At 48.1% G+C, this 27958-nt stretch overlaps 1 protein-coding gene across 1 annotated transcript; it reads left to right on the top strand.

Moving 5' to 3' along the window:
* The first annotated feature begins 525 nt into the window (after positions 1–525).
* Positions 526–27834, top strand: LOC149277357 (FYVE, RhoGEF and PH domain-containing protein 3-like). Its single transcript, XM_089503030.1, has 19 exons — positions 526–565; positions 16421–16579; positions 17869–18046; positions 18206–18758; positions 20041–20130; positions 20330–20466; positions 20894–21050; positions 22091–22229; positions 22391–22449; positions 23127–23273; positions 23649–23741; positions 24077–24156; positions 24300–24330; positions 25090–25191; positions 25406–25471; positions 25943–26044; positions 26231–26386; positions 26647–26787; positions 27610–27834. Exons 1-19 carry the CDS (start codon positions 526–528, stop codon positions 27832–27834), a joined length of 2655 nt encoding a protein of 884 aa, XP_089359156.1.
* Positions 27835–27958: the final 124 nt, after the last annotated feature.

Raw genomic sequence — 27958 nt, 5'->3', positions numbered from 1 at the left:
GGGTCAGCGGACAGTTTCTCCAGACAGCGGTATTCGGAGCCCCCCCCCCCGAGACCCTTTCGCTTCTCAATGCCTTAAAAATCTGAAATAAAGGCAGGAAGTGGGCTGTGCTTGGTCCGAACCGCACAGGTGGGAGGGGTGGGGCTATTTTCAAACAACACCTATTTCCTGTTTGGCTTAAAACAGATTTTCATGACCGATTTCACGGCGGGTCCTGCGGGGGCAGACAACGGATACTAACCCCTTCATAATGGTCATAATGTATAAAACACACTTGGCTGCCTGTGAGTGCTGAGAGTCAGGCTCGCTGCCCCCGGCCCCAGTGATTGGCTGTCAGGAGTGGGTTGGGTTCTGCCTGTTAGAGGCTCAGCTGCAGGATCTCCCGGCTCTTAGTGAATACAGACAGCTTCTTCCGATCACATACTGCCCGGGAGCCCTGTGATGCCAGGGATGTAAGGGCTTGAGGTAACCAGGAGGTTCGGGGCATTCATTCCAGCAGAGAAGGGCAAAAGGAGAATGAGCACCATGACCGGTAACAGAGCCGTCAGCCATGCCGGGGCAGAGGGTGAGTTTGGGAAAAATTTTGGGATTTTACTGGATTTGGGATTTAACCCTTTATTTCCGGCTCTGACATGGAGGCTCTCGGAAGACGTTGGGATTCGGTTGGATCTTTAATAGATTCTCAATGATTTAATGTCCTCTGATAACAATCTTATCTATTAACCCATTGAGAGCCAAAGGGGAAGCCTCGCTATAAAGTGTCTCTTTGCTCTCCGGCACTCGGAAGGTTAAGATTTGCCGTATTTTATTTTTAGAGTCTGCGCTCCCGGGTGAAATGAGTCTCTTACAGACATCTCGCTTTATTCGAAGGAATCGGACGCATTCCTTTTGGTTTAAATAAAGGGTTTATTGTCTAATTTTGTGGGGAGTTCTCGGGGTCCGGGGGGCTTCTCCGCTGACGGTACATGGAGTTTGCTGCGTGTTTCCATACATACTCCCTACAGTGCTTCCTGGTAACAATGTATATAAAAGTTTACTGGAAATTGCCAAAATGAACTGGTTTTAACAAATTTATGGTTAGTGAATTCAGTGACCTTCAGCACGGAAAGGGTTAAGTGAGATGTCATAGCGCTATATAAATAATAATAATAACACACATTGTACAGCGTTGGAGTATGACAGCGATATATAAATAACAACACACATTGTACAGCACTGTGGAGTATGATTGCGATATATATATAACACATTGTACAGCGCTGCGGAGTATGGTGGCGATATAAATAATAACACATTGTACAGCACTGCGGAGTATGGTGGCGATAAATAATAACAGCACACATTGGACAGCGCTGCGGAGTATAACGGCGATATATAAATAACACATTGTGCAGCGCTGCGGAGTATGACGGCGATACATAAATAACACATTTGCGCCTCAACGTGGTATTAGCGGTTGCACCAGGGCAGATTGTGCACGTTATGGGGGCTGCTTGGTAGGACAATGAAATCCCACCAAATCTGCGCCCAAAGTGACTCCCCGGTAATCTCCTCCTCTAGATAAGGACTGTTTGGACTTCCAGGACACAAATAGTTAAATCCCATATTTTTCGTTTTTGACACAGAACCCACTGGGAGATCGGCCCCTGTCAGCCCCATCCGGCTCCCGTTTTTCCTGCTGTAAAGACTCAAACCTTAATCAGACGTTAGTCTTGTCTTAGATTCAGGAGCCGTATGTCTATCCCATGCATGTTTAATACCCTCACTGTATTACCCTCTACCATCTCTGTTTAGGATTGATACCTTTCTTGCAAAAAAAATACCTGCCATGCTAATTTGCATAATTATATATGCGTGACATTACAGAAAGATAATGTGCACCTACCCCCCCAATATTTCCTGTCACAGAAACATAATGTGCACCTACCTTCCCCCCAATATATCCTGTCACAGAAACATAATGTGCACCTACCCCCCCAATATTTCCTGTCACAGAAACATAATGTGCACCTCCCCCCCCAATATTTCCTGTCACAGAAACATAATGTGCACCTACCTCAGTTTACTTTTATCAGTGCAGGCAGGAGTTGGGACATAAGGCTTTTTCCTCCACAGGCAGCGAGCTTGCACAGGCCGGCCGGTCTGCGGATGCTGCCAGACTCCAGAGCGCTGGGGGAAGTGACGTCATGAAATTAAACATCACTTCCCCCCAGCGCTCAGCCTCCACCAATCACGCCGTCGCGGCACGTAGCGCTGCGCTAAAGACTCTCTGGGTGCTCCCCCTCCTGCCAATCACCCTGCCTGCCCTGCAAAAAATACTGATGCCGGCAGGGTACTCTAAATACCGGCTGTGCTGGTGAAATACCGGCCAGGTGGCAACCCTACCTCTGCTGGGAGGCTGTTCCATTTATGTGAAGTAATCACACTTGATTGAATCCAGTTTGGCTGGTAACTTGCTGCGGTGCACGGCCACCAACATTTGCTTTTTTAACAGCTGTGGGGCGGATAGCGGAATATTCGGCAGATGTAGGAAGCTTTGGGACGACCGGCTGGTGAACGCTGAGCTGCTCCCCAGGCTGGCGGGGGGTTAATAAGGGAGGTAGGTGGGTAGTAAAGATACTCGGCTCTGGAGCGGCCATCGGAACTTTGCGCGACATCTTTTTATAAATTGATTTGCAGGGAATGAAGAGGAAATACGAGTGCGGGGGGGGGGGGGAGTGTCTGTGAAACGTTTTGGGGATGATGATTCTCTTCTCGCCGAGGAGCCCCGTCACACTTCACAGGAAGGTTGTTATTTAAAGAGATTACCGGAGACGCGTTCCGCGAGGCCGCCACGCCGATCACACCATGCGATGACACGCTCTGCGAGACGCGGAGAACAAATATATGGCCGATTTATCGTTTATCCGTTACGATTGGACCCGCCGGGCCCTTTAAACACATCGCCGCCGAGAGCACCCCTAAATATATCCCCCCCATTCCTTCCCACCGGTCTGCGTTATCACCCTAAATATCCCCCAAATCTTCACTCAATCACCAGATCGATTTCTTTAAAATTTTGGGTTATTTTAGGGGAATTTGACCAATTTCTGTATGTAATTGGAATAGGTCAGTTTAGTGGCAGCGACCGGCGGCATTTGAGGCAAACGGGGGCCAAAGATCCGAATCTAAAGGGCGTCCGTGGCTCAGAATGACGTCGGAAACCTTATCGCCCGGATTCTGCTAATAACTCGTTCCAGTGTTTTTCCCAGTTCTGATCTAATAAATCCACGGAAAAAAAAAGTTTCCAAAACACAGGAAGGTCCCCTGAGAAGCCCCCGACCTGCCGGCCCCCGGTTACATGCCATTAACTGCGTCCTCCCCATTCCGAAACCTTCGTTATTTCGCTTGGATCCTGAGCGTCAGGTAGATATTAACCCCCCCCCCCGCCCTGAAAACATTCCCGAGGAGGGTGAGTTCCCGGACCCTCCAGAACCTGCCGCCGAATCCATCGCTTTTTGACGCAATATTTCCATCGGTGAGTCGCCGACCTGTTTAGTCCTAGTTGGAAGCCCCCCCCATTAGGCCGGCAGCCCCCCTCCGTTAGTGTTATTCACTAAAGATCTCTTAGATTAAGGATTAGATTAGATTTATTTAATTATACACCATTAATTTGTGACATTCTATCCCCGGAACGGCTTCAGCCTCCTGATCACTCGATACGCTGTAACCTGCAGTCGCGTTGGTGGAGCTGTATTATTTTTCTTCGTTCCAGTCTTTTAAAATTTCTTGTCATTTTCCTCATTCCTGCGCAGTTGCTCGCTTCTCCCTGACAGTCCCGTCATGGGACATTTTCATCTGGTCGTGTTATGTTTCAGGCGCCGCCAGGGCAGGTTGTACGAGTGTTTGCATTGACCCAGCGAGGGGGCAGGGATGAAACCACCCTACGGGGCTCATCTAGTAGCTGGGGCATTATGACAGATCGTTTTCAGCCGGCGGATCCTTGCTGTGCTCCCTCTATAGTTTTTGCTGTTTGTTTTTCCCATTGTACAGCGCTACGGAATTTGATGGGGCTATATAAAAAAATTAATAATAATAAGTTTGTGCGGAATGAGTCTCCTCCTGTGCCTGCGATACTGCGCTCCACCAGCAGGCGGCTCCATCGCTTAATATTAAACATCCGTCAATGAACCGTCGCCGCTGCAAAGGGTTCTGGGAACGGATTGTCGGAGCTCAATGTATCACCTTTTGATATTGAACAATATGTATGTATTAAAGTTTATTAACCCTTGGAGGTCTTTAAGCTTTATTATCAGTATTATTATTATATTAGTATTATTATCAGTAGTAGTATTAATTATTTTTAGTATTATTATTATTGGTATTATTATTATATTAGTAGTGGTAGTATTAGTATTATATTATTATTATTATTATTAGTATTCTAATATTATTATTGGTGGTAGTAGTATTTATTATTATTAGTATTTTATTATTATTGGTATTATTAGTATTGTTTAAATCAATGTGTTGAATCCAGGACCCCCAATAGCCCCCCCCCCCTTACCGCTGGCTGCTCAGGATTATTTCTTCCTAATTTTGAGAATTTTTATTCTATGTGTTTTTAAAGCTGCGACGTGGCAGAAATTCACGTGTTTTTGGTGAAAATATTATTGTGCTTTTAGTAAATACCCGCTGGGTGGGAACGCAACGTTTTTATTTAGCTGTAAATGTGTATTTTCTAGCAGTAAAACCGTATGTGTGAAGGGTTCTAATCATCCCAGCCATTAATATATTTAATTTCTGCTGAGGTTTGACTCGGAATGATGAGAGTTGGAGGGACGCAGGTGGCCCATCACTTAAAAATCTGAAAACTTCCCAATCGGTGGATAAACGCAAATTAATTGCGCCCTTTGATCAGATGTTGTAAATAAATCAATTGCTCTCTGACCTTTTCAGTCCATTCATTTATCGCCCCAACAAGGTGTTTTATGGTGACTTATTTGCTGAATTCACTATTGGGTCAGGTGTTACAGACCAGCACCCGAGGGGTTAAGTAAATTGTGTTTTTTGAAGACGTCTTTGGGGGCTCCCGGAGGGGGGGGGATTTGTGAAGCTTTTGGCCTTTTAATAGATGAATGAACAAGAAAAAGCCCTTAGTCAGAAGACTGAGCGGGGGAGGGGAGAAGCCTCTGTTGCTAGGAGACAATAGATAATCTCAAAATGTTTTCAATGAGTCATCATTTGGAGTGAAAACACATGCAGCCGCGGAATATTAATGGGTTACTGTCTCTTTAACAACCCCCATCCCAAAAGGGGGGGGGGTAAAACCTTTCCCCCATACCACCTGCCGGTACCTACCTGCTGGCCAAAGGGGTAACTGGGAGCCTTTACACCAATTATTGGGGTCATGGGGCAGATTCTCGGGGTCTCTGGGTTATGGGGCAGATTCTCGGGGCTATGGGGCTGATCCCCGGATGGATATAAAGGTGGGAGTCTTGGGGTTGGGTAATTTTTTATTTGTTTTATCCTCATACCCCGGCCGTGACCCGTCAATATTCTGAAGGGCTGGGTGCAGCGCGCTCCGCTACCCTCTCGGGTCCCAGTGAAGGGATCTCCTCCGCAGCCGCTGCAGGAGCTCTTGGGGATTTGATTGACAGCTCTGGGTTCCGAGAGGCTTTGCTCTAACCCGGATTTGCGCGTTCTCCTCCCGCCGAAAAAAACTAACCATTAACTCTTTACAATCCCGGGTCCAGAACCACCGCGGTGGGTCGGAGGCCCCAAAGTCCTCAAACAACAAACTGCGAAGTTCTAGACTCCAAACCCCAAAAGGTTGCGACGAGGTTCTCTGCATCCCGGAAAAATTCCCTTTTTTTTTTATTAGTTGACAAAAAGGGCACTAAAACTGTCGCAATCGGCAAGATGGTACCGCGGGTTACTATGGCGACTGCTCTGTTTTTATCACTTTGGGTCCCCCCCTGCATTCATATCATTCTTAACCCGGTTTTAAACCGAGGAATCTTTTCGGAGGCCGCTGGACGAAAAGCAGATGTTTCTATCCGGGATCAACGTCTCTTTTTCGCCTGCACTCGTCCTCCCCGAGAGATTTCATCCGTCGTTCCTCACCCGAGTGCCGGCTTTTGTCATCCCCCCCCCGCACATTTATTGCCATGGCAACAATTCCAAGGCATTCTGCAGCCTGAAAGTACTTTCTCCCTTTCACGCGCATGCTGGCATTGTCAGAGCTCAGGGCGTCCGTGCCGCTGAGGATGAAGGACGGGGACCGGCCACTGGGCTGAGGGGCCTCGCTCATAGATGAATAAATCGACCTTCAAATGACCTAGAGAATAACCCCCCCCCTGCTGCGGATTTACCCCCTGGATTTTATCGGAGAGGGAGATATACCCGGTTCCCGAAGGGGCAGATGGTCGGCTGGTTGGCGTCTGGCGGGCCGTGTCGGGTAAGGTCTGACGTTCTCGTTCGTGGTCCGATGAGGTGGGTTTTTGTGTTTCTTGTCTCGTTGTGGCGATTCTCTGCGGACGTCGTTCGCTGGCTCTCCGGTTACACGTGTCGTTCAGGTGCCTCCGACGGGAAATCGCAGAAAATCCTTTCGCTTTGTTTTATTTACTAATAAAAAAGGATGTTTGGAACCGATCTCTGCAAATCGGGCTTTCCTGCGTGAGATCTGCTAATGTCTACATGTATGTGTAGAGACGTGTGTGTGTGTGTGTGTATATATGTGTGTATGTGCGTGTGTATGTATGTATGTGTGTGTATATATATATGTATGTGTGTATATATATATATATATATATATATATATATATATATGTGTGTGTAGAGCAGAGACGAGCGTGTGTGTCTGTGTGTGTGTGTATATATATATATATATATATATATATATATATATATATATATATATATATATATATATATATATATATATATATATATATGTGTGTGTATGTGTGTGTGCATGGATGTGCAGACCGGCAAGCCCAAAGCACAACTTTAAGGGATAACCCCCTTTTAACCCTTACAATGATTGGCTGCATGCACGGCTCCCATTTCATCTGAAGGAGAATATCATCCTCTGCACTCAAAAGGTTAAGCCCAATGACATGTTGTGACATGATTTCGATGATTGGGTTAACCCTCGCAGTCCACGTTCCAGCTGCGCAGAGGTTTGGGTTTGATATCTCGTTATCGCTCGATGTATTTTTGTCACGTTTTTCTGTAGATCGCTCGTCGTTACCGTTGGCGGCCGAGTCGTTCGGATTCTGTGGGGCAGAAAGAATGTGAATCCGTTTCCCATCAATGGATCTTTTTCGATGCCAAAGTTGCCCTGGCGACTGAGAGACGTTTGGGGGGGGGGGGGTCGTTCTGGGAAGGTTTCTGGGGCTTTATTGTTGGCGTTTTGGCTGGGGGGCCCTGGTGACTGAACCCCTAGGGTTGCGCATGCAGGCTTAGGGGCCAGGGTTTGATTGTCTGCGTGCCTCCGGGCAACCAACAGGCCGACATTTACATGTCAATAGTTTGTCTGGTAATATATCAGACAGATCTGTATCTTTATATAAAAAGCAGGACGGTAAAAGTGATTTTAGAACTTCTCGGGGGGGGGGCTTTATACAATATCTGTGATTTAAGGCGTTGTATCCTCTGTATTAGCAGAGTTTAGATCGTCGTATATGGTGTATAAGGGGGGGTGTGTTGGCCGCAGGTCTTCCGTCATTGTATATTTTATGCAGGTTTTTATAATCCTCATAAATTGAATCTTTATCTTCGCCTTTTAATCTGCAGCACTTTAGAGGGTGCAGTACCCTCGGGAGCCAGCAGAGGCGCTCCGTCATATCCGGCTCTGTCTGCAGTTTAACAGACCGTAATCAGACGGGAAACCGGGCGACGGATCCGGGGCGCTCCCCGCGCATTCCCCACGCATTCCCCGCGCATTCCCCACGCGCTCCCCGTGCAGATAGAGGATGGTGATGGCACCATGACGTCCTCCGGATACCGCGTGTAAACACGCAGGGCTCTAATAGCGGCTCCGCGTTACGGAACCATCTATACAGGATTTATATAAATCGTCTCCGGAACAATCCCCGTAACCGCTCGTCTGGAATCACGCGGGAATCCCTTAGCCGTGGAATGTTTTATTAAATCTATTCTTTTAATCCCATTTCAGGGTATTCTGGGTAACGTTTTGGCGAGCCAGACATTTGCTATTGAAACCGGTTTACAGATTACGGAGGGCCCAACGCCAGCCCTCTAGGGCCGTGACTTTGGTGTCCCAGCTCACGCCTCTCAATTTAAGAATCTTTAAACTAGTTTCTTTTATTAAAATGTAATCATTAAACTGTTCCGTTTTCAGGCTGGGATAGATAGAATTCCTGGCCCGTTTGCGGCCCTCGAGGACCATGGCTGTGCAGCTCTCTGTCAGGGAAACTATAATAAGTGAAAATGTCACAAACATTAAATGGCTTTGGAAATGTATAAATCTGCGTCTCTCGCTGCCCCACGCGTGTAACACCCAATTTCCCAACCGTTTTTTATTTATTTATTTTTTTTTTTGTAATTCAGCTTTTCGTCTTTGAAGGTCAGAACGACCGGCCCGTTAATCTCCGCGGTTTTCTCTAATTAACTAATAATCAGCGATTACTCGGCTCTCCGCTGGGTAGGAGACGTTGGCCCGGTGGGTGCGCGGCGTCGGTGGCTCCCCGAGTGGATTCCGCGCTGCTGGGAAGTGTTTGCCGGAAGGTTCCGGATCCTCGGCGAGTCATTTATTTATCAGAATTTAACCCATAAAAGGCTTTGTCTCGCAGGCAGGAGCGTTTGGCTGGGAACGAAGTTCTCCGACCCGAGAGGCCGACGAAGCCGGAATCCCAAGAAACAATAAAACAGATTGTGCGCAGGCTGTAAATCTCCAGAAGCGAATAAAGCCCTTTGCGGCCGGTGAGGATTAATCCTGAAGCCGCTGCCGGTTCCCGATCTCTATTTAATAACCGCGCGTGACGGCGGGCGGATTACACCGTCCGCCATGAGGGTGATAAAGCCGACGGAATCTAGAATCCTACAAGCTGGCCCGCGGAACGTCTCTTCGGAATGTTCAAAGGTCGCTGATTAGTGATGATAATGCGGGGGCCGCAGGAGAACGTTCCGTTAGTTGGGAAGCTGTGACACGTTTCATGTTTGGTAGACTTGGCTACTTGTGCCGATGGAATTTTGCCATCATGAAGAACACTTTGATGCTCGTTATGCGCTCGTAATACCCACGGCCCGGATTTAATGACTGTCGACTACATCACGATGCATAAAAAATATCGATCTCTGGGCTCTTGGCTCCGTTTTCTGGTATAATTCATGAAAATGAAGAAAAGTCACCAGAACATCAATCTACGTCGATGGCCTGAAGTCGTGGAGGTTCCGCGTGAATAGTCATGGAGTCTCTTAAAATCGATTAGAACGCTGAACAGTAATTCGTCATCACGTGGCCCCCCCTGTCCATAGGCCCCCCGTCCAGCACTCCGGTCCATCGCTCCGTTCAGTCAAAATATTTATTGAAATTGTCCGGAAGATTCATGTCCGAGAAATTCTTTGCCTTCCTAGACGTCTAACCGGAGAAGGACCTTCGTGTCTGGAGAGTAAGGACTTGTCTCGTGGGCCGTGGATCGCCGGCGCTTCCTTCCATGGTTGGTAATGAAATGTTTGCGTTACGAGGCTGTTAACGTGTTGTCCCAAGAGCTGATGATTGGACGGAGACACCGTGCGTGTTACGGGGAACAGATTCTGCCGCGATCACTTTGCATCATGTTATAAAATGTTTGTCGGGATGCGTTGGCCGCGCGCGGACCCCCGGGGCAGTGTCTGCCCTGTTTGATATCCATGCGCAGTGACAGCACGTCAAGTCTTCTCCCGTCTACGAGAGAAGAAGGCGGCCCCTCGGACACTCCATGTGTGGCCCTCGTGCTGCGGATGTAATAACCGAGACCTTTGTGAATTTTCACTCCAGGCCCAGAATCGTGGAATTAAATGGCGCCATCGCCAGGCACTCGGGGGAACTGCAGGGACTGACATGAAGACTTCCTTCTTGGCCAATTTCGCTCATTTTCTTTCTCGCTGCTGCGTTTCCTGTCTTTTTGGTAAAATCAGATACTGAAGTAATAGTGTATTTTTCTCAGCGCGGGAGCGGATGACTTTTAAGATCCGGCAGATAGCGCCACTGGCTTCGCGTGTTTGTTGTTCTCGTACATGTGGACGGGGGAGGCTCGGCTGCTTCAAGCTGTTGCCCTGCGGCTACACCGAACAAACGACTTTCAGTAAAGCAGAGGTCACGGAAGTCTTCGCTCTGAACACACTTTATCTGCGCAGGAAATGGCTGCGCTCCCTCGGCTCCGTGCAGAATACCGCGGGCACGTTCACTACACGGCGCAGCCATCTGCCAATCACAACTTCACGTTAAAGATGGTTGGTGATGGGCAGTAAGTGCCCCTGGGTGGAGGGGCAAATTCAAGGGGCAAAAGAATCAGATTCCAGGCATGAAGGGCCCGTCCCAGGAGCGACTCTTTCATAAAAAACACAAAACCAACCCAGCCTGGGGTCAGATTACATCACACCTTCAATCAGATCAAATTTAAAGGTGATGATGTCATAAGCGTAGATGAAGCCAGGATTAAATGTTTGTCCTGTGTGCGCCGGGTGCCACTGACATCATCGACATGCTGTAGAGACTCAAATATAGTCGTTGGTCTCGTCTTAGATTCAGGAGCCGTATGTCTATCCCATGCATGTTTAATCCCCTCGCTGTATTATCCTCTACCACTTCTGCTGAGATGCTGCTCCAATTGAAGTATAATAAAATGATTATGAATCATTTCTAGATGTTGTATCTGTTTTCTGTAACGGCCGGTTATTTGTAAGGTTTGCTGGGGCAACACCTGCTGTTAGTGCAGTCTGGCAGAGCCCTGTGTCCCAGGTGGGGCTGGTATTGTGAGAATCCCCTTTGTGATACTCCGGCGGTGGTTCAGGTTCCAGTATGGGGGTGGGGGGGGGTAAAGCCTTTAATCTTTCCTCGAGAGGAGAAATCCCGGATTAATGTATTTCCGGCAGGAACTGCACCTGAGCATTTACTAATACTGCCTGTGTCTGGGGTATTTACACAGAGGGGCAGCTCAGGAAATAATCTGCATTTATGGAGGCGCTATCCGTGACGGTAATAAAAGGCACTTTAAAAATCAGGTTTTTGGGGCCGACGCTGTTTTTTAATGAAAATCATATGATTTAGTCGTTAACATGAAGGGGTAACATAGATCATGCCTCCCAACTTCTACCCTGGGGGCGGAACTTGGGAGGTATGATCTGTCACTCAAACCGGCAGCGCTACTGTGCATGTGCGCAAATCTAAGCATGAGCAGTAAGCTGCGACCCCCCCCCCGAGCCGAGAAGTGGGATGGGGGATAGAGCGGGAACATCGGGACAGTTGGGAGGTATGCATGTCTTAGTATGTTGCGTGTGTTTATTCGTGACACGTATCACCTGACCTGTTGCAGGTTTAAACAGCGTTTGAAGTTCATCAAAGGGAATCATTTTTCATTCTTCTTTATCCACGGCCCGGGCTGAACGGATCCAGCAGAATTACTGCTTTAAAGACGCTCAAACAAAAGCCTTTTCTTCCCTCCTCCAGGGGAATTTACCGTTCAACGGGATAATTCACACGCCCCGTACAATGTATAGTTAAATCAGCGAGCCGGCCCCGGTGTAATGTATAGTTAAACTGGTGTTTAATGCCCTGGCTGTCATGTGATTAGTCGTCGTTGACGGTTGCCGTCTGTAGAGCGCGTTGGAAATGTTTGACGTTTTATAATCTCGGCATGGCGGTTATTTGTTTTATTTTAGCAAATTCAGAGCCATGTTTTAGTTATTGTGTATTTTTAGTAACCTGACCTGTTCTTGGCGCCGACCGACATCGGAGGTCACGCAAATTCAAAGGGTTAATAAGCAACCACAGCCCCAGGCCTCTATATACCTCGTATCATTTTCATAAAAATCCCCATGAATGGATCCGCTTATCTTTCTGTAAACTCATCGTTCTATCCGTGTCATCCGTACGCGTTTCCCGCCGTTACTTCAGCTCCACCAATCGATGCGCATTTTCTTCCTGTCGCCGGGCGCTGCTCCTATGTGGTGATTCAACGATGGGGTGGGGTCTTATAAAGTCAAAATGGTTCCATACATGCTGGGACCCCAAAGTAATAATGCTGGCTGGCTTTACGACGAGACACCCGTCTGTCTTATTTACTAAGGTGAAGGAAGAGACGATGAATTCGGTGACAATGTCAGCCGTTCCCCGGTGGTCTCTGGTGGCCTCCGGTGGTCTCCAGTGTTCCTTGGTGTTCTCCGGTGTCTGAGAAGCAGATAAAATGTTTTCACGAGGGGTTCATTTCTGCAGCAACACCTGAATGACAGCAGTTCCTGGCAGAGCATCGCGTCACGAAGCAGAAATGTAAACGTTCTCCTCGAGCTCCTCGCCTTCAAAATAGGAACTGAGTGCGAGATGCAGGAAGTGTGCGGAGAGCTGACAGCGGCCGCTGCTTCGGGGAGGTGAGTCACCGGGCTCCAGGCTTCACAAATTAGGTTAAAACACAGGATTTCTGCCGCTTTCTACGGGGTCAGAAGCCCAAACGTGATGTTTTTGGTCCATCATGACGTCGGAGCGCTGTCTCCTTTCCGTTTTATTCGCCCGGGGTTGTTAGTTTTACTGTCAAAGCCCCACCGAGCTGTGACCAGCCCGGGCTCTTTGTGACGGTGATGGCCGGGCGGATATAAATGTGAAGCTTCTGACCCTGCAGGGTGAGCTTTTTGGGTAACGAGGGGCCGCGTTCTGGAGACCCCCAGGTTGGTTGCCGTCGGAGGTGAATGGGGGTGGTTGCCGGTTGGGTGCAGGATGTTGAGCTCCTCTCTTTGTTCTCCGGGCACCGGTTGGGTCTTTTGGTTTAGTGATTGACCCTCTGTGGAGTTTTGATGTTGACTTTATTTACCCAAAGCTCTTTATGTGAGCTCTTTGGGACAGTGTTCAGAAGGTAGGTCTGAGCCTTTTACTGTCACCACACTCCGTCCCAAAGAGCTTGCATTCCTCTAGGTTTTTGGGTTTTTTTGGGGGGGGGTGAGCTGATCAGAGGATGCTGGGCCCCTGACCTGCCACCTGCTGCTCCTCTGGACCCCTGGCTTTGCACCCCGCTGCTCCTCTGGACCCCTGGCTTTGCACCCCACTGCTCCTCTGGACCCCTGGCTTTGCACCCCACTGCTCCTCTGGACCCCTGGCTTTGCACCCCGCTGCTCCTCTGGACCCCTGGCTTTGCACCCCGCTGCTCCTCTGGACCCCTGGCTTTGCACCCCACTGCTCCTCTGGACCCCTGGCTTTGCACCCCACTGCTCCTCTGGACCCCTGGCTTTGCACCCCGCTGCTCCTCTGGACCCCTGGCTTTGCACCCCACTGCTCCTCTGGACCCCTGGCTTTGCACCCCGCTGCTCCTCTGGACGAGGGGCTGCAATGTTGTCTTAATAGAATTTCACAAATCAATCTGATTTCCAATAAACGGCGTTCAGAAGCCCAGAAACGGCAGGAATTGTCTCCGAATTCTGACTTAAGGGTGACTTGGCTGCGTTTTTACTGAATAAAGCGTTTAATTGGCGACTTGCGGGGACAAGAGCGAGAATAAAAAAGGAATCCAAGCCATCCTGAAAGACGGGTTTCCCGCCCCGAGGGCCACGAGTTCAGATAACGGAGCCCGGAATAAACGCGGGAATGTTTACAGAGTCCGTCCGTCTCGCCCGACGCTTTATACGGACGGGTTATTCTCACCGAGACCTCCAGGGCTGGAAGGATTTCATCTGGAGAACCGGTTGCCGATACGTTGTTACCGATGCGGCTCAAGGAGAAATGTAACCGGCGACAGGTTCACGACGGAGTCTCGGGGTTAATGTGATGGCGCGGTGCGCTGCCTGCATTCAGGTGGAAACGATGTATCCGGTTGGTATTGATATCCGTGCAGGAGGGATCCGGCGGCTCGAGAACCTTCACAACTATTTAGTGACGTAAGATTTGGGCGGTCAGGAGACCGTGCGACGGTCTCGCTCCTTCCCGATGACTGCGGGGATTAAAACCGAATCGATGACTGAACGCAAACAGAATATTTTAGAGAAAACAGACATTCCTTTAAATTCAGATAATAACCCTAAATCCAACGAATTTGTGAAAATCCTTGTTTCTTGTTCGTCTCCCGCGTGTCCCGGCCCCAAACCGCTCACGTTCTCGGGCATAGTTTTATGATCCGATGAAGTTTCATGTATTTTGTTTTTGGGGGGTTATGACATCATGGAGGCGACTTATAACGCCTTAAACTGCGGCATCAAAGAGATTCCAAAGATTAAAGGACCGTCTGGAGGCCGAAGCTTCTTCTCAGATATAATTGGCGTCAATGTCTCGTATTTACCCAATTCAATTAACCGTTTGAACGCCTGCCTCCTATGCACAGTATGCTTATAACGTGTCGCTACGTCAGTGTGTCCGACGTCGGCCCCTTGTTGGTAAGCCTCGGTTCTCGGGTTAAGTTGGGGGTGGAGGTTCTGATTTTAAAGGAAACGTTGAGCGATTCGGGCAGCAGAATCATGATTTTTTTGTATTTGTGTAAACTTTTGGAGTGTTTTTTGTGAACGTGAGCGTCTCCTTCCTACGATCCACTAGCCATAGACGTCCGGCAGGGCAGAGACTTCGAGGGCGCCCGGAATGAGGGAGAACCGTGGCTTTTATAGGAAAACGGTCTGTGCTGAAAGAATTAAGCTGCGTGGATGAATGAAACGGAACCAGATACCGGAACCACCGGTGACTGTTTGTCGCACCCAGTAAATCCGGCTCTGGATGTGACCGTGTGCCACCGGACAAAGCTTTTGAGCCTTGGAAGTGTTTGTTTCCCGGTCTGCCGGTGAAGGGCAGTCAGCCGGTTGAAGGGGGTCTGCCGGTGTTGCGCATTCCCCTTTCTGTCTCGTCTGGGTTTATTGGCACATCGATGACGAATCGCTTTCCTTCGCCGATCTGTTTTCCTGTCAGCGCGAAGATCGAGGGCCGAACATGAAAGTTACCTTAACGTTCAGTCCCTCTGTGACGGTGATATATAAATCAATAACACACATTGTACAGCGCTGTGGAATATGATGGTGATATATAAATAAAAAACACACATTGTACAGCGCTGTGGAATATGATGGTGATATATAAATCAATAACACACATTGTACAGCGCTGTGGAATATGATGGTGATATATAAATCAATAACACACATTGTACAGCGCTGTGGAATATGATGGTGATATATAAATCAATTACACACATTGTACAGCGCTGTGGAATATGATGGTGATATATAAATAATAATCACACATTGTACAGCGCTGTGGAATATGATGGCGATATATAATAATAATCACACATTGTACAGCGCTGTGGAATATGATGGCGATATATAATAATAATCACACATTGTACAGCGCTGTGGAATATGATGGCGCTATGTAACTTAATAAAGGACCCCCAAATCCCCCTTTTGTATGACGGCGGCCGAGGGATCTCGTGTTAACGATTCTCAGCGACTTCATTGAATTGGCTCTGAAGATTCCAGACGGTTTTCTCCAACATTCCGGTCGTTTCCATCAGAGAATTCCCGAAACTCGGCTCTGAGGCGCAGAAACGCGGAATATGAAAAGTTCATTGGACTCGTCTGCCTCTGACCTAAATACCTCCGCCGCTGTCTCATCCGCTTCCCTGCTCGTTTTAGGGAGAAAATTCTGGTTTTAGAGATAAAAAAAAAAAAGGCCTGCGTGTTTTTATTTAACCGTTTGCTGGAATTGGTGCCTCTCTGGCTTCGATCTGGTTGCATGGTTAGAACATGCGCGGCACTGATTGAGTTTTTTGGGGTGTTTTGTACAGCCCCCCGTGATATTAATATATTTCACAGTAAATTCACTTCTTGTGGTCTCGCTTTACAGAGTTTTAGGGAAGCTGAATTATTTAAAGATATTTGTTTTAAATACCGCAGGCAGAAAAGGGGAACAGATTCCGAACCCAATGATATCGCAGTGCGGGGGGGCAACCGGTTGCCCGATGATTGCCCTTCGGCGCCTATTATTATTACTATTTATGTTATTACTGATATTATTATTATTATTACTACTATTTGTTATTACTGATATTACTATTTGTTATTACTGATATTTATTATTATTATTACTATTTATAATATTACTGATACTATTATTGTTTAATAATAGAATGCGCGTCCGGCCGAGTGCGCTGCGGGCGTCAGCATGCGGTGTGGGAATCTGTCTGCGTGATGCATGTGCGTCGGTCTGCAGACTTTAACTTTTACACCCTTTTTATTTCTGTGTTTCCAGGTTTCTGTTCAGCATCTTTTCAGCCGAAATGCCGCGTTGATGGGGGTCCGCGTGGGAAGCTGCAGCCGGCCGACCCAGTAAAATGCATCCAGCAAACTGGGAGGAAATGGAAATGCAGAGCGGTCCCAGCGAGAAGTCCGGCTGCAGGAAAACCGCAAGGTGAGAGCTTTCCAAATAAATGGGGCTCAAGGAGAGCGGCCGCCGGTTCTGGGGATTCCGGGGTCACAAGAGTTAATAATGAAGAAATAAGAGGATCTCCCATCGGGTTAATAGATTGTAAGCTCCGAGGCGCAGGGCCCTCTCCTCCTCTCCGATCTTATTGTCGATATGTCGACCGTCTTATTGTAACTGCGCTACAGAGTCTGCTGGCGCTATATAAATGCGTGTTTGGCTTCGTCACCCCCTTTATACACGCGTGTTCACCCCCTTTATACACGCGTGTTCATCCCCTTTATACACTCGTGTTCACCCTATCATACATGCGTGTTCACCCCATCACAAGCGCTCTGCCTTCACACTGAGCATTTAGTATGCTCTATTAAAACCCAATAGAAAGGGGCTTTGCCGTGGGTTTGCTCGGCGCTGTAGAGACGTTTGGTAAGAATGTTACTTAAAGCGGAGATACAAACAAACGAGGAAGGAAGGCAGATGGTGGTTAGCCGCAAGCTTCGAGAAGGGCCGACGTGGGAGGAAGCGGGGGCCTGGCAGAGATCCGCGCCGGGGGCTCAAACCTTCTGCACGTCGTTCAGATTATTAGCGGGATCTTTCGTAAGACTTTGGAATAATTTAACCGTTTGGCTGCCGCTGAGGATTGAGGTAACCGTACAGCCGGCGGGGCAAAGCCAGCAATGTGAAATGCGTCGGGTTACTTACAAAAGTGAGATCGTTATCCGGAGGGAGCGGGGAAAATGTCTGTTAGGGGAGCTGATGGCCAAATCCAGACCAAAAGACCGGGCTTTGTTTGGCCCCGGTGCCCGGCTGATGACATCATCCTGAACCCATATGCAAATGATCTCCTCCAAAGACCAGCCAATTTGCATGTCGGGGCGCGTTGATGAGCTCAGGGGTTTACGTTTCGTCTTATCTACAGATCTGCTGCATTTCTGACATAACACGGAGCGGCGCGTTCCCCGGGCTGTATGTATTGTAAACATGTTCAGTGTTATTCATGTAAACTCAGCCCAGACACGGCTTTGCCAGTAAACACGCTACATACACGGCTCCGCATCAGCCAGGGTTCTGCACAACTTGGCCCCAGATTAATCCTTTGTAGCGCCCGCCGCGGCAGGGGAGTCTGGGTCACCCGTCTGAAACCACAGCCTCCTGGTACAAAATAAGGTCATGCAGGGGCAATTACCACCTGAGTTCAAGCAGGACGACACTGTGCTTTCTCTGCAGCTAATTAAGACCTTTGGATTGTGATCTTTCTTTTTCTGCGTTCCCGCTAGTACCCCCTAAACCAGATCACCTGAAAGCTGGATTCCCGGAAAGGACCAGACAGCGGATTCCGCCAGCGCCATCCAGACCCCTGCCCTCCGTCCCCAAACCCCCTCGACGTCCCGGGGCCCGGGAGCAGAACAGGCCGCCGGACATCAGCATCCTCATCGAGAAGTTCGAAAGTCTCAGGTAAATAGTCTCTGCCCCGCGGAGGGGCATCTGTGTGATAAGTGCCCCCTGCTGCCCCTAAAGATGCCGTACATGATGTCTTAGAAGCGCGTTTCGGGGGCCGCGAACGTCCGTAAAACCTAATCACCCGCCTCAGTATTATCTTTTTCTGTTTCCTAGGCAACCAGTCCAACCCGCGAAGAAACAACGTATCAATATTAATATGGAATTAGGATCTAAATCCTCGAAATGTCCTCGTCTGTCCTGCAAAGACTCGGCCGCAGAGATCGCAAGCGAGGAGCGGACGGCGCCGGAGGATAACGAAGCCGCCAACTGCGAGGCTCTGAAATTCAAAGGACTGAATATCGCCGACGGCAACGGGGAGAATCCCGACGGGATCCTCGAAGACGAGCCCCGGAGAGATAACGGCAACGAAGACTTAACCATGGACCCCAACGACAACGGCAAAATTCCCAACCGAGACAGCGGGATTGACAGCCCCTCGTGCAGCGTGGTGGGGGAGGTGTTTTCTAGCGACGACATTGCGGACCCCAAAAAACTTACTTTGCCCGTCAACGCCATGGAGACGGGGAAGGACAGAAAGGATCAGGCTTCGTCTGTGGACCAAAAGCAGGACTTTCTTCAAGAAGAAGACAGCGACATGGACGAAGGAAGCAGTGAGGAGCACGACTCCATCGACGCGCTCAAGACGGACCCCATCGATTCTGTGAAGGTAGGAACAACGTCTGTAGAGCATTCAGTCCATAAACTGAAGGAGGAGAAGTGTTAGAACCGGAGGGCCAGAGATTGAATGTAAGGAAGTTTTACTTTACTGAGAGGGTGGTAGATAAGTGGAACTGCCTCCCAGCAGAAGTGGTAGAGGGTAATACAGTGAGGGGATTAAACATGCATGGGATAGACATCCGGCTCCTGAATCTAAGACGAGACCAACGACTGATTAAGGTTTGAGTCTTTACAGCGGGAGAAATGGATGACTAGATGGGGGCCAGATGGGACAGGCAGGTTCTCTGTTTCTGGGGGTAACGTTCCTGATCATCTCAGATATTTTCGCTTCCTCCACAAGAGACTCGGGAGGCTTCGGTTATCTCCGGCCATCGAGGGCATCAGATGGAGGCAGAAGGTTTAGATTTCCGGATGGGGGGAGGTGCTGCGTGGTTTTAGAGACCATAACGTTTCACAGGAGGATTCTTCTAGATTAACGTTCCGGGTACAGAGAGGACGCCAGGAAGAAGTGAATGTTCCGGAACAATATCGGTTACGCCGCGCGCTGCGTTCGCCCTCCCCGGGGACGTTCTGGAGCCGGATTAACCTTTAATTCTAATTCCCGGCATTTTATTCTGGGAAGAAATTCTAGAGCAGAGAGTTCAGAGAACGTCGGGATGTGTCCGGAGCTGCGGTTCCAGGGCCGCTGGGGGGAGTTGCGGGGCGATAATGGAAATATTGATCGCCGGCCTGGAAAGCAATCAATAGAGGAAGTTTAACGTCCCGTCAGATTCTCTCTAGAGACTCTCGGAGGGTATCGGTAACGACCCCCCCTGCACCCCGTCTCTCCCCGTCTCTCATTAATATATATTATTAATCACTCTCTCTGCGGGTTTATATTTAATCAGATTTAATGTCTGCCGGGAGGCGGTGAAACGGTTTCTTGCAGGTTTTTATCCGCACGTTCCCGGTTATATTATCACAGAATCACATCCCCGGGGCAAATATCCACCGACACAAATACCCCCCCGTCCCTGACTACTTCCTGTGCTCGGTGTTCGCCGCGTCCTTATCTCGCACGTTTATCTCATGTTTTTAATTCTGAAAGTAAATTTCCACTCCGGGGTCACTTCCCAGAAACAAACCCACGCGTTTCACTCCCGTCTGGAAAAACTCAATCACTCAAATGTTTAGAAAGAATTGATTTTGATCCCAAGTAGTGAACTGAATCCCCAAAATATTAATAGCATTTTCTGTACTCTGTAAAGTATATTTTTCTGGGTTTTTTTCAGTGTACGGAGCCCCAGAAGCTGTTTAATATCGCCAGCGAGCTTCTTCATACGGAGGAGGCGTACGTTAAGCGGCTGCATCTCCTCGACCAGGTACCTTCTTCTGTAGTAAATTCATTGAACGATCCGCAAACCTGTTTAAGGCGGGAGCCGCTGGGTTCTCTTCGGGGAAATTGGTTATTTTTCACTTCTTTCAGATCCTGATACTTAAATATTCAGATAAATTCACCCCCTTTATTCATTCATTCACTTTATTTATTCATTCGTTTTATTCATTCATTTCTACCCCCAGGTTTTCTGCACTAAGCTGGTTGCGGCCGGAATTCCAACCGACGTAACGAACGGAATTTTCTCCAATATTTCCTCCATCTATTGTTTTCACGGTCAGTTTCTGCTGCCGGAGCTGAAGACGCGAATAACGCAGGAATGGTGAGCTTTCTTCCCCGTTATTATTGGTACCTTTTTTGGCTAATTCAGTTTATTATCCTTAACCCCGCGTGCGCCTTGCATTCGGGCTCCTTAGTTCTCTAATAAACACAACTGGCTCCCGAGAACTTCTTTGAGAATGTTGAAGTTGTTTATCATTCTGTGGTTTATACGTTAGACCGGCGGACGGTGAACGCGGACCCCGTGCGCTTCTCGCTGGTTCTCGCGGGGTCCGGCCTCTGAGCCAAATTTAGCTAAATATCAATTATTTGGATAATGAATAAAGTCCGATAAATCGGGAAGTCCTGGGATTGTTTCCGATCCGCGGCCCCCTCGGTCGATGCCGTTACGAGGCGATGTTATGGAGAATTTATGAACAAATGATGGTGTTTTTTCTGTAAATTTGGCTTTATTTCACGTATTTTTTAAGGGACTCCAATCCGCGGATAGGCGACATCCTCCAGAAACTCGCTCCTTTCCTGAAGATGTACGGCGAATATATAAAGAATTTCGATAAAGCCATGGAGATGGTGAACGCCTGGACCCAGCGGTCGGCCGTCTTTAAAGACGTCGTTCACACCATCCAGGTTTCAGTTTTATTCTTTTCGCTTTTAAAAATACATAAACTTTTTTCTCATTTCCTAAAAATGTGTAGTAACTAAACGTATGAGTTTTATACCCGAAATTTACTCCGCGGCCTCAGAATTCTAAAGGCAAATCGCTTTATCGACCCAAACCTCGCAAATCAGGAGGAGCAGAGTGAGGCCTCCGTTGAAACTTTTATTTGTAGGATTTTGGGGTTTTCCAAATAAAAGCGAATCTCTGCGCATGCGCGACGTTCTGCCGCTTGGTTGCCTCTGTTATCAGCGGCTTGTTCGTTAAATGATTTATCGCTCGGTCATTCGGCGGCTCTTTGCGGCACTCGGCAGATTGAGTGTTAAATCCGCGGCCTCCTTATTTCCCTCGATTATTGACGTTTCCAACAATTTCTACGACCTTCATACGAAACGAGCCCAAATCAATAACGCGGCTAAAAGGCGTCCGTCGCTCGCACGCAACGTCTGATCCTTACAGAACCCGTAAATAATTCACATCGTTCCAAAGGCAGAACCCACCAGCAGATCGGCCCCATCCGGCCCCCGTCTAGTCTCCCGTTTCTCCTGCTGTAAAGACTCAAACCTTAATCAGTCCTTGGTCTCGTCTTAGATTCAGGAGCCATATGTCTATCCCGCGCATGTTTAATACCCTCACTGTATTACCCTCTACCACCTCTGCTGGGAGGCTGTTCTGCTTATTTAACCCCCACCTTCTAAAGCAATGGAACGTAATAATTGAAAGAGGAGCTGCGTGGGAATATCTGTAACTACCTGGGATAATAGAGAACGATCCCCGTTAGATATATGAATGTTATTTCCGTTTCTTCGCCCCGATTTATACTCAGAGCTGGGAATTTAAGGCCGTTTTGATATTTTTGTAGCTTCCGAACGCGTAACTTTGCGTAACTTTGCGTAACTTTGCGTAACTTTGCGTAACTTTGCGTAACTTTGCGTAACTTTGCGTAACTTTGCGTAACTTTGCGTAACTTTGCGATACTTTGCGTTTAGTTTTTGCTTTTTCCTCCCCGCAGAGGGACGACGTGTGCGGGAACCTGACGCTGCAGCATCACATGCTCGAGCCGGTGCAGAGGATCCCGCGCTATGAGTTGTTGCTGAAGGATTATCTGAAGACGCTGCCGGAGGACGCGCCGGACAGGAAGGATTCAGAGAGTGAGTCTCATGGAGGGAACGACTCCCATTATCCTCAGCCCCCAAGTCCGTAAAGCTGACGGTATCGGCGGGTCCATCCGTGGGGGGGTCACTTACGATCCTGCCGCGTCACGCGTGTTCCTGGGGCCGGTCACCGGCTGAATGTTTATTGTTTGTTGCAGAGTCCCTGGAGCTGATCTCCACCGCCGCCGACCATTCCAACGCAGCCATTCGGAAGATGGTAAGAAGCTGCCGGACGCCTCAGCCGGCCGTATGTTCAGTGATCGCGTTCTGCGCGGGTCACGTCCCGCAGAACATACTAATGTCACGCTTACGCTTTCTTTTCATGTATTCGGCATCTAAACGCTGTTCATGGTGTAAGCCTGTGGGCCGAGCCGTCTGCACCTAATGTATTGGGTCGTCTGTCAGTTCTGGTTCTGTCCGACCCTTTGGATCTAGGGACTGTAAGAAGCGCTGCGGGAGTTATCATTTATATAGCTCCGATTCCCGTAGCGCTTCTTGCAGTCCCTACATTCAAAGGGTCTGACAAAACTAGAATGGAGAGACGGGCAATTCCTCTGATCTGTCTCTCTCTCTCTTCTTTCATGTGCGTCTCTGCGCCTGCGCATCACGGTCTGTCTCTCGTCTTATCTGTATGTGTATGTGTATATATATATATATATATATATATATATATATATATATATATATATATATATATATATAATGTGGGTCTCTGAGCCTGCGCGTCACGGTCTGTCTCTCGTCTTATCTGTATGTATATATAGGCGCAGAGAGACACATTATATATATATATACATACAGATAATACGAGAGACAGACCGTGATGCGCAGGCTCAGAGACCCACATTATATAAAAAAGCTGATTTTGTGTTTTTATTTATTTTTGAACGAAAGGAAAAGATGCACAAACTTCTGGAGGTTTACGAGCGTCTCGGGGGAGAGGAGAATATCGTGAATCCGGCCAACGAATTCATTAAAGAAGGACATATCCAGAAATTATCTGCTAAGAACGGGACCACCCAGGACCGCTACCTCTACCTGGTGAGAGGATTCTCCTGCAAATGTATTCTGGATAATAATAATTAATACATAAAAATAATAATAATCTACAAATAATTAATAAATATATTCATATTATTAGTGGATTATTATTTAATTGTAGATTGTTACTATTAGTAGTATGTGTAATATTAATATTAGTGGATTATTATTTCATTGTAGATTGTTACTATTAGTAGTATGTGTAATATTAATATTAGTGGATTATTAACAAATACTAATAATAATAATCTACAAGTAGTTAATAAAATAGTTATCTACTAATAATAATAATGAATACTACTAATAATACGAATATAACAAATACTATTACTAATAATAATTAATAATAGAATAATGTGTTTTCTTGCTGTTTAGTTTAATTGTATGCTGCTTTACTGCGTCCCCAAACTGCGGCTGATGGGGCAGAAGTTCAGCGTGCGCGAGAAAATCGATGTTGCCGGACTTCAGGTCGGTGTCTGTGGAGTTTAAATCATATGCCGGCTAAGTGTGTTTGGTCTTCAGACCAATCTTAAACTTCATGGAGAGGGTGGTAGATAAGTCGAACAGTCTCCCAGCAGAAGTGGTAGAGGGTAATACAGTGAGGGGATTAAACATGCATGGGATAGACATACGGCTCCTGAATCTAAGACGAGACCAACGACTGATTAAGGTTTTACTGCAGGAGAAACTGGCGACTAGACGGGGGCCGACGGGGTCCAATGTCCTGGGGGGTTCTAGGCTTCTGTCTCCTGGATACAAACCTTTTTTTTTTTTTTTTTTTTTTTTTTTTTTTTTTTTTTTAGGTCCAGGAAATTGTGAAGCCGAATGCATCTCATACATTTCTAATAATAGGGAAGAAGCGGTCGCTGGAACTCCAGGCCAGGTATCAACAACTGTTTAATTACATGAACCGTCTTGGGAGCGGATTTTTCTGGCTGGCTGGGCAGTATGGGAGTCGGAGACCAGGTGCCAAAAGTTTGGGTAACTGTTTGGAGGACTTAGTAACTGTTATTAATATTATTGCAGGACGGAGGAGGAGCGGAGGGACTGGATTCAGGTGAACAGACTTCTTTTTTTTTATTGGTAACGTTGTGTTTGTTCTGCTCGGCGGGACTCTTCTCAATCATCGGGTTTTTTTCCAGGTATAACAGGTTAGGTTTTAGCTCCTGGCCGTGTGCTCCGTATCCGCATCGCGCTCCGTATCCGCATCGCGCTCCGTATCCGCATCGCGCTCCGTATCCGTATCCGCATCGCGCTCCGTATCCGTATCCGCATCGCGCTCCGTATCCGTATCCGCATCGCGCTCCGTATCCGTATCCGCATCGCGCTCCGTATCCGCATCGCGCTCCGTATCCGTATCCTTTATTAGTAAATTATGAAGTATCCACAAAGTGAATAATGATTCTCGCAGAGATGTAACGTGGAGCTGCAGCTGCCCGTCCTGATCCTGCAGGGGCAGCAACTTCCTCCTAAAAACCTAGCTATCCAAATATAACCCCTCCCCCGCGGAGCGAAGAATCCGAGCCGCTGAATCCCCCCGAAGCGACGCGTTCGCAGCGAGGGGCTTGGAGATTTGCTTTTGTTGGCCAATGGGATAAACTTTCGGCTTTCCTTCCCGAGGACGCCACGATGATAAATACTTTTACTGGTCAGAAGTCGGCCAATGGGAACGCTGCCTTCCTCCAATCGCTTAAAAAAAAAAAAAAACGCAAATTGGGCGCTTTAATTTTTTGATATTCTGTCCCAATTGCCAGAGTTCCGTGTTCTCCATATTATTATTATTATTATTATTAATTATTATTTCTCTCCGTTTCAGGTCATTCAGGCGACGATCGAAAAGCACAAACAGAACAGCGAGACGTTCAAGGCGTTTAACAGCTCGTTTTCCCGGGAGGACGAACATTGTCCCGACTCTCCCGTAAGTCCCGTCATTCACTAACCGTGTTCCCACCCTTTCGCTGCCGGAAGGGGGGGGGCGAAGCGGGGCCGGTGGGACTGAAATGGTTAAATTGGGCATCGGGACGTAAACGTGGATTATTATCTCCGTCACGCTTTAATTATAAAAAAAGGGTTAATGAGCAAAAAGTGTAAATTAGAGTGAAACATAAATGAATATATTTGAATTCTTCCAGATACCGGCGAGCGGCGCTCAGTACGATTCTACCCCGGGGTCTGACGGCTGCGGCTCTCCAGGAGGGGTAAGTGCGTCTGATAATTACGAAGCGTTTAGGGCTCCAGCTACAATTATAGAATTTTCTTCTACTAGAAAGGGGTTATTGAGTCAAAGTCGAACTTTCTGCGGGTAAAATTTATTTATTTTTTTCGTTTTTCACAATTTTTTTGTTGGCCACAGGGGGGCGGTCACGCGCAGAGACAACGGGGTGCTTTAAAATAGAAACCGAATTAACACATTTACCCCCCATCAGTCGCATGCGTGGAAATCGCACGTTACGCAAGCAGCGAGATCCGCAACCCGGCGGCCGCCTTCCGTACATTTATTAGAATTATAATAAGTGGGATTTGTGCACCAAAATAATTGGGTGTATTTATCATTTATTGTGCGGTTTAAGAATTGGAATCTTCTGCCATAAAAAAACCAAACTGTTTTATTGACGTAACCACCCGGCCCCCAAGCCGTTAATCTGCGGTGTTTTCTTTCTGTTTTGAAGCCGGACTACTTCAGAAAATCTAAAATAAAGAATTGTAAAGGCTGCGGAGAGAGCTTTAACTCCATCACGAAGCGGAGGCATCACTGCAAGCAGTGCTCGGCGGTAAGAGAAGACCCCCCCCCCGCGCCCGCTGTCTCCTCTCTATCTAAACGGGGAAAAAACTCCAGTATTAAATAAAAGAATGAATGAAAAGTGAGGTTTTTAATGCTGGAAACCCCGCTGTGGGACGTCTCGTTGGGTTTCGTGGAACGAGGGGCCGTCTGACTCAGATCGTTTTCGTTATTTTAGGTGATTTGTGCGAAATGCTCCGAATTTAAGCTTCTCCCAGAAAACGGGAGGCATCACCGAGTCTGTAAGGAGTGTTTTCCGCTGTCCGCGGCCGGCCCCTTCTCTCCGGGGGGAGCAGATCCTGCCGGCGAAATAAAGAAGAAATCCAATTTCGAGGTAATTTTTCCGGGGGAAATGAATGAAATCGATGAGTAATGACGGAGTCCGCCCGGTCGTACGTTTTAGCCTCGTTAGGATCCCCGTTTGATTAATTTCCGTAACCGCCGGTTTATTAACCCGTTCTCGTCACCGGTGCCGACGTTTCAGCAGCGGCTGCCGGCCGGTAACCTGACTGATTGTAGAAAACGTTTCTTTTTATTTGTTTTTGTAAATTCTGTATATCTGGGTGGATTTTAGTTCTCGTTTTTTCCTTTTAGACGAGAAATTCATTGTCTCCGGAGAACAGCGTTTTCTGCAGTAACCTCCTTTTTCTGGAGAAGGGGAAGACCTGGAGCAGGGTCTGGGTCTGTATACCCAAGGCTGAGCCTCTTGTGCTGTATCTTCAGCTCTGCGGTCAGGTGAGCGATTTATCGCGGGAATAAATGTTTAAAAATGTCATCGATATCTCCGGATTCTAAATCAGAACGGAGAGCAGCCAATGGGAGACGAGCCGAGCGGTGATGACATCACTCGTTCTCTGTACGAACGTCCGCTTTATGATGGTTTTATATGTAAAGTAATAGACACCCCGAATCAAACTGGTCATTATCCTGACATCATCAGATCGGGTCCAGAAAAGCCCGGCAGACTCAGTGACTAAAAGCAGAGCCGCGGAGTGAGGTTTAGCTGAGCGGAGGGGAAGCCGATACGATTTACTCGCTTATCGGGCAGGCAGAAAATACCTAAACATGAAGAATGAAGTATTTGGCCACGAAAAGAATGCCCGGACTTTATGTTCTGCGGAGTTTACTGACGAGCGGATCAGAGAGCGTCGCGACGCTCGCTGCCTCCATTTTATCGCCGCCGTCATTTCTAGCCGTGAAGCCGCGGCTTGTGGGTTTTATCGGATCCATAAAACGTCGGATGCCTCGTCCGGCTCGCCGTCGCCAATAAATCCACAGATGTTACCGGGGAGATGAAACTTAATTCGTGGTCCGTGTTACGAGCCTGGAGTTTAAAGGGTTAAAGAAGTTCTCAGTGAGGCGCTTGCGCTCCGTGGAGAATCTGTAACCGGCTCGCTGCGCGCGGTACGTCCCTCGTCTCCGTAACTAGGGATTTATGGGGAATATCCGGCCCTGAATTCGGCCCCCCATAAAGAGTGACTTTGCGCTAAACCCGGTTCCTCCTCGTCCGTCGGAATTTAAACTCTGGATTCTAACGATGTTTCCGTCTTTTTGCAGGACGGGAAATCCCCCCGCGCCGTACCGCTGCCCGGATACGAAGTGAGTTTAGCCGGCGCCGCAGACAAGCTGGACCTAAAGCACGCGTTCAAGCTGAGCCAGTCCCAGCAGACGCTGTTCTTCGGCGCGGAGGATGAGGAGTTACTCGGCAAATGGAAAGGAATTCTCAGCCGGGCCTCGAAGGGAGAGGTTTGGGATGAAACGGACGAGCCGGACGAGGCGTAGGAGCCGCTTCCGATCTTCTTACAAAGTGTCCTCCAAACGGCGGGTCCGGAGCCCCATCGCGTAGCTTGCTGTACGTTCTTGTGTTGGCCGACCCGGGGCGCTGCGGACCCTCGGGGGCCGTTTT

The sequence above is a fragment of the Sceloporus occidentalis genome, unplaced genomic scaffold, assembly GCF_023333645.1.
Source record: "Sceloporus occidentalis isolate IW3139 unplaced genomic scaffold, rSceOcc1.0.p SCAF_216, whole genome shotgun sequence".
Lineage (NCBI taxonomy): Eukaryota > Metazoa > Chordata > Lepidosauria > Squamata > Phrynosomatidae > Sceloporus > Sceloporus occidentalis.
Note: the sequence above shows the minus strand (reverse complement) of the source record. Positions and strands in the feature narration are given on the sequence as shown.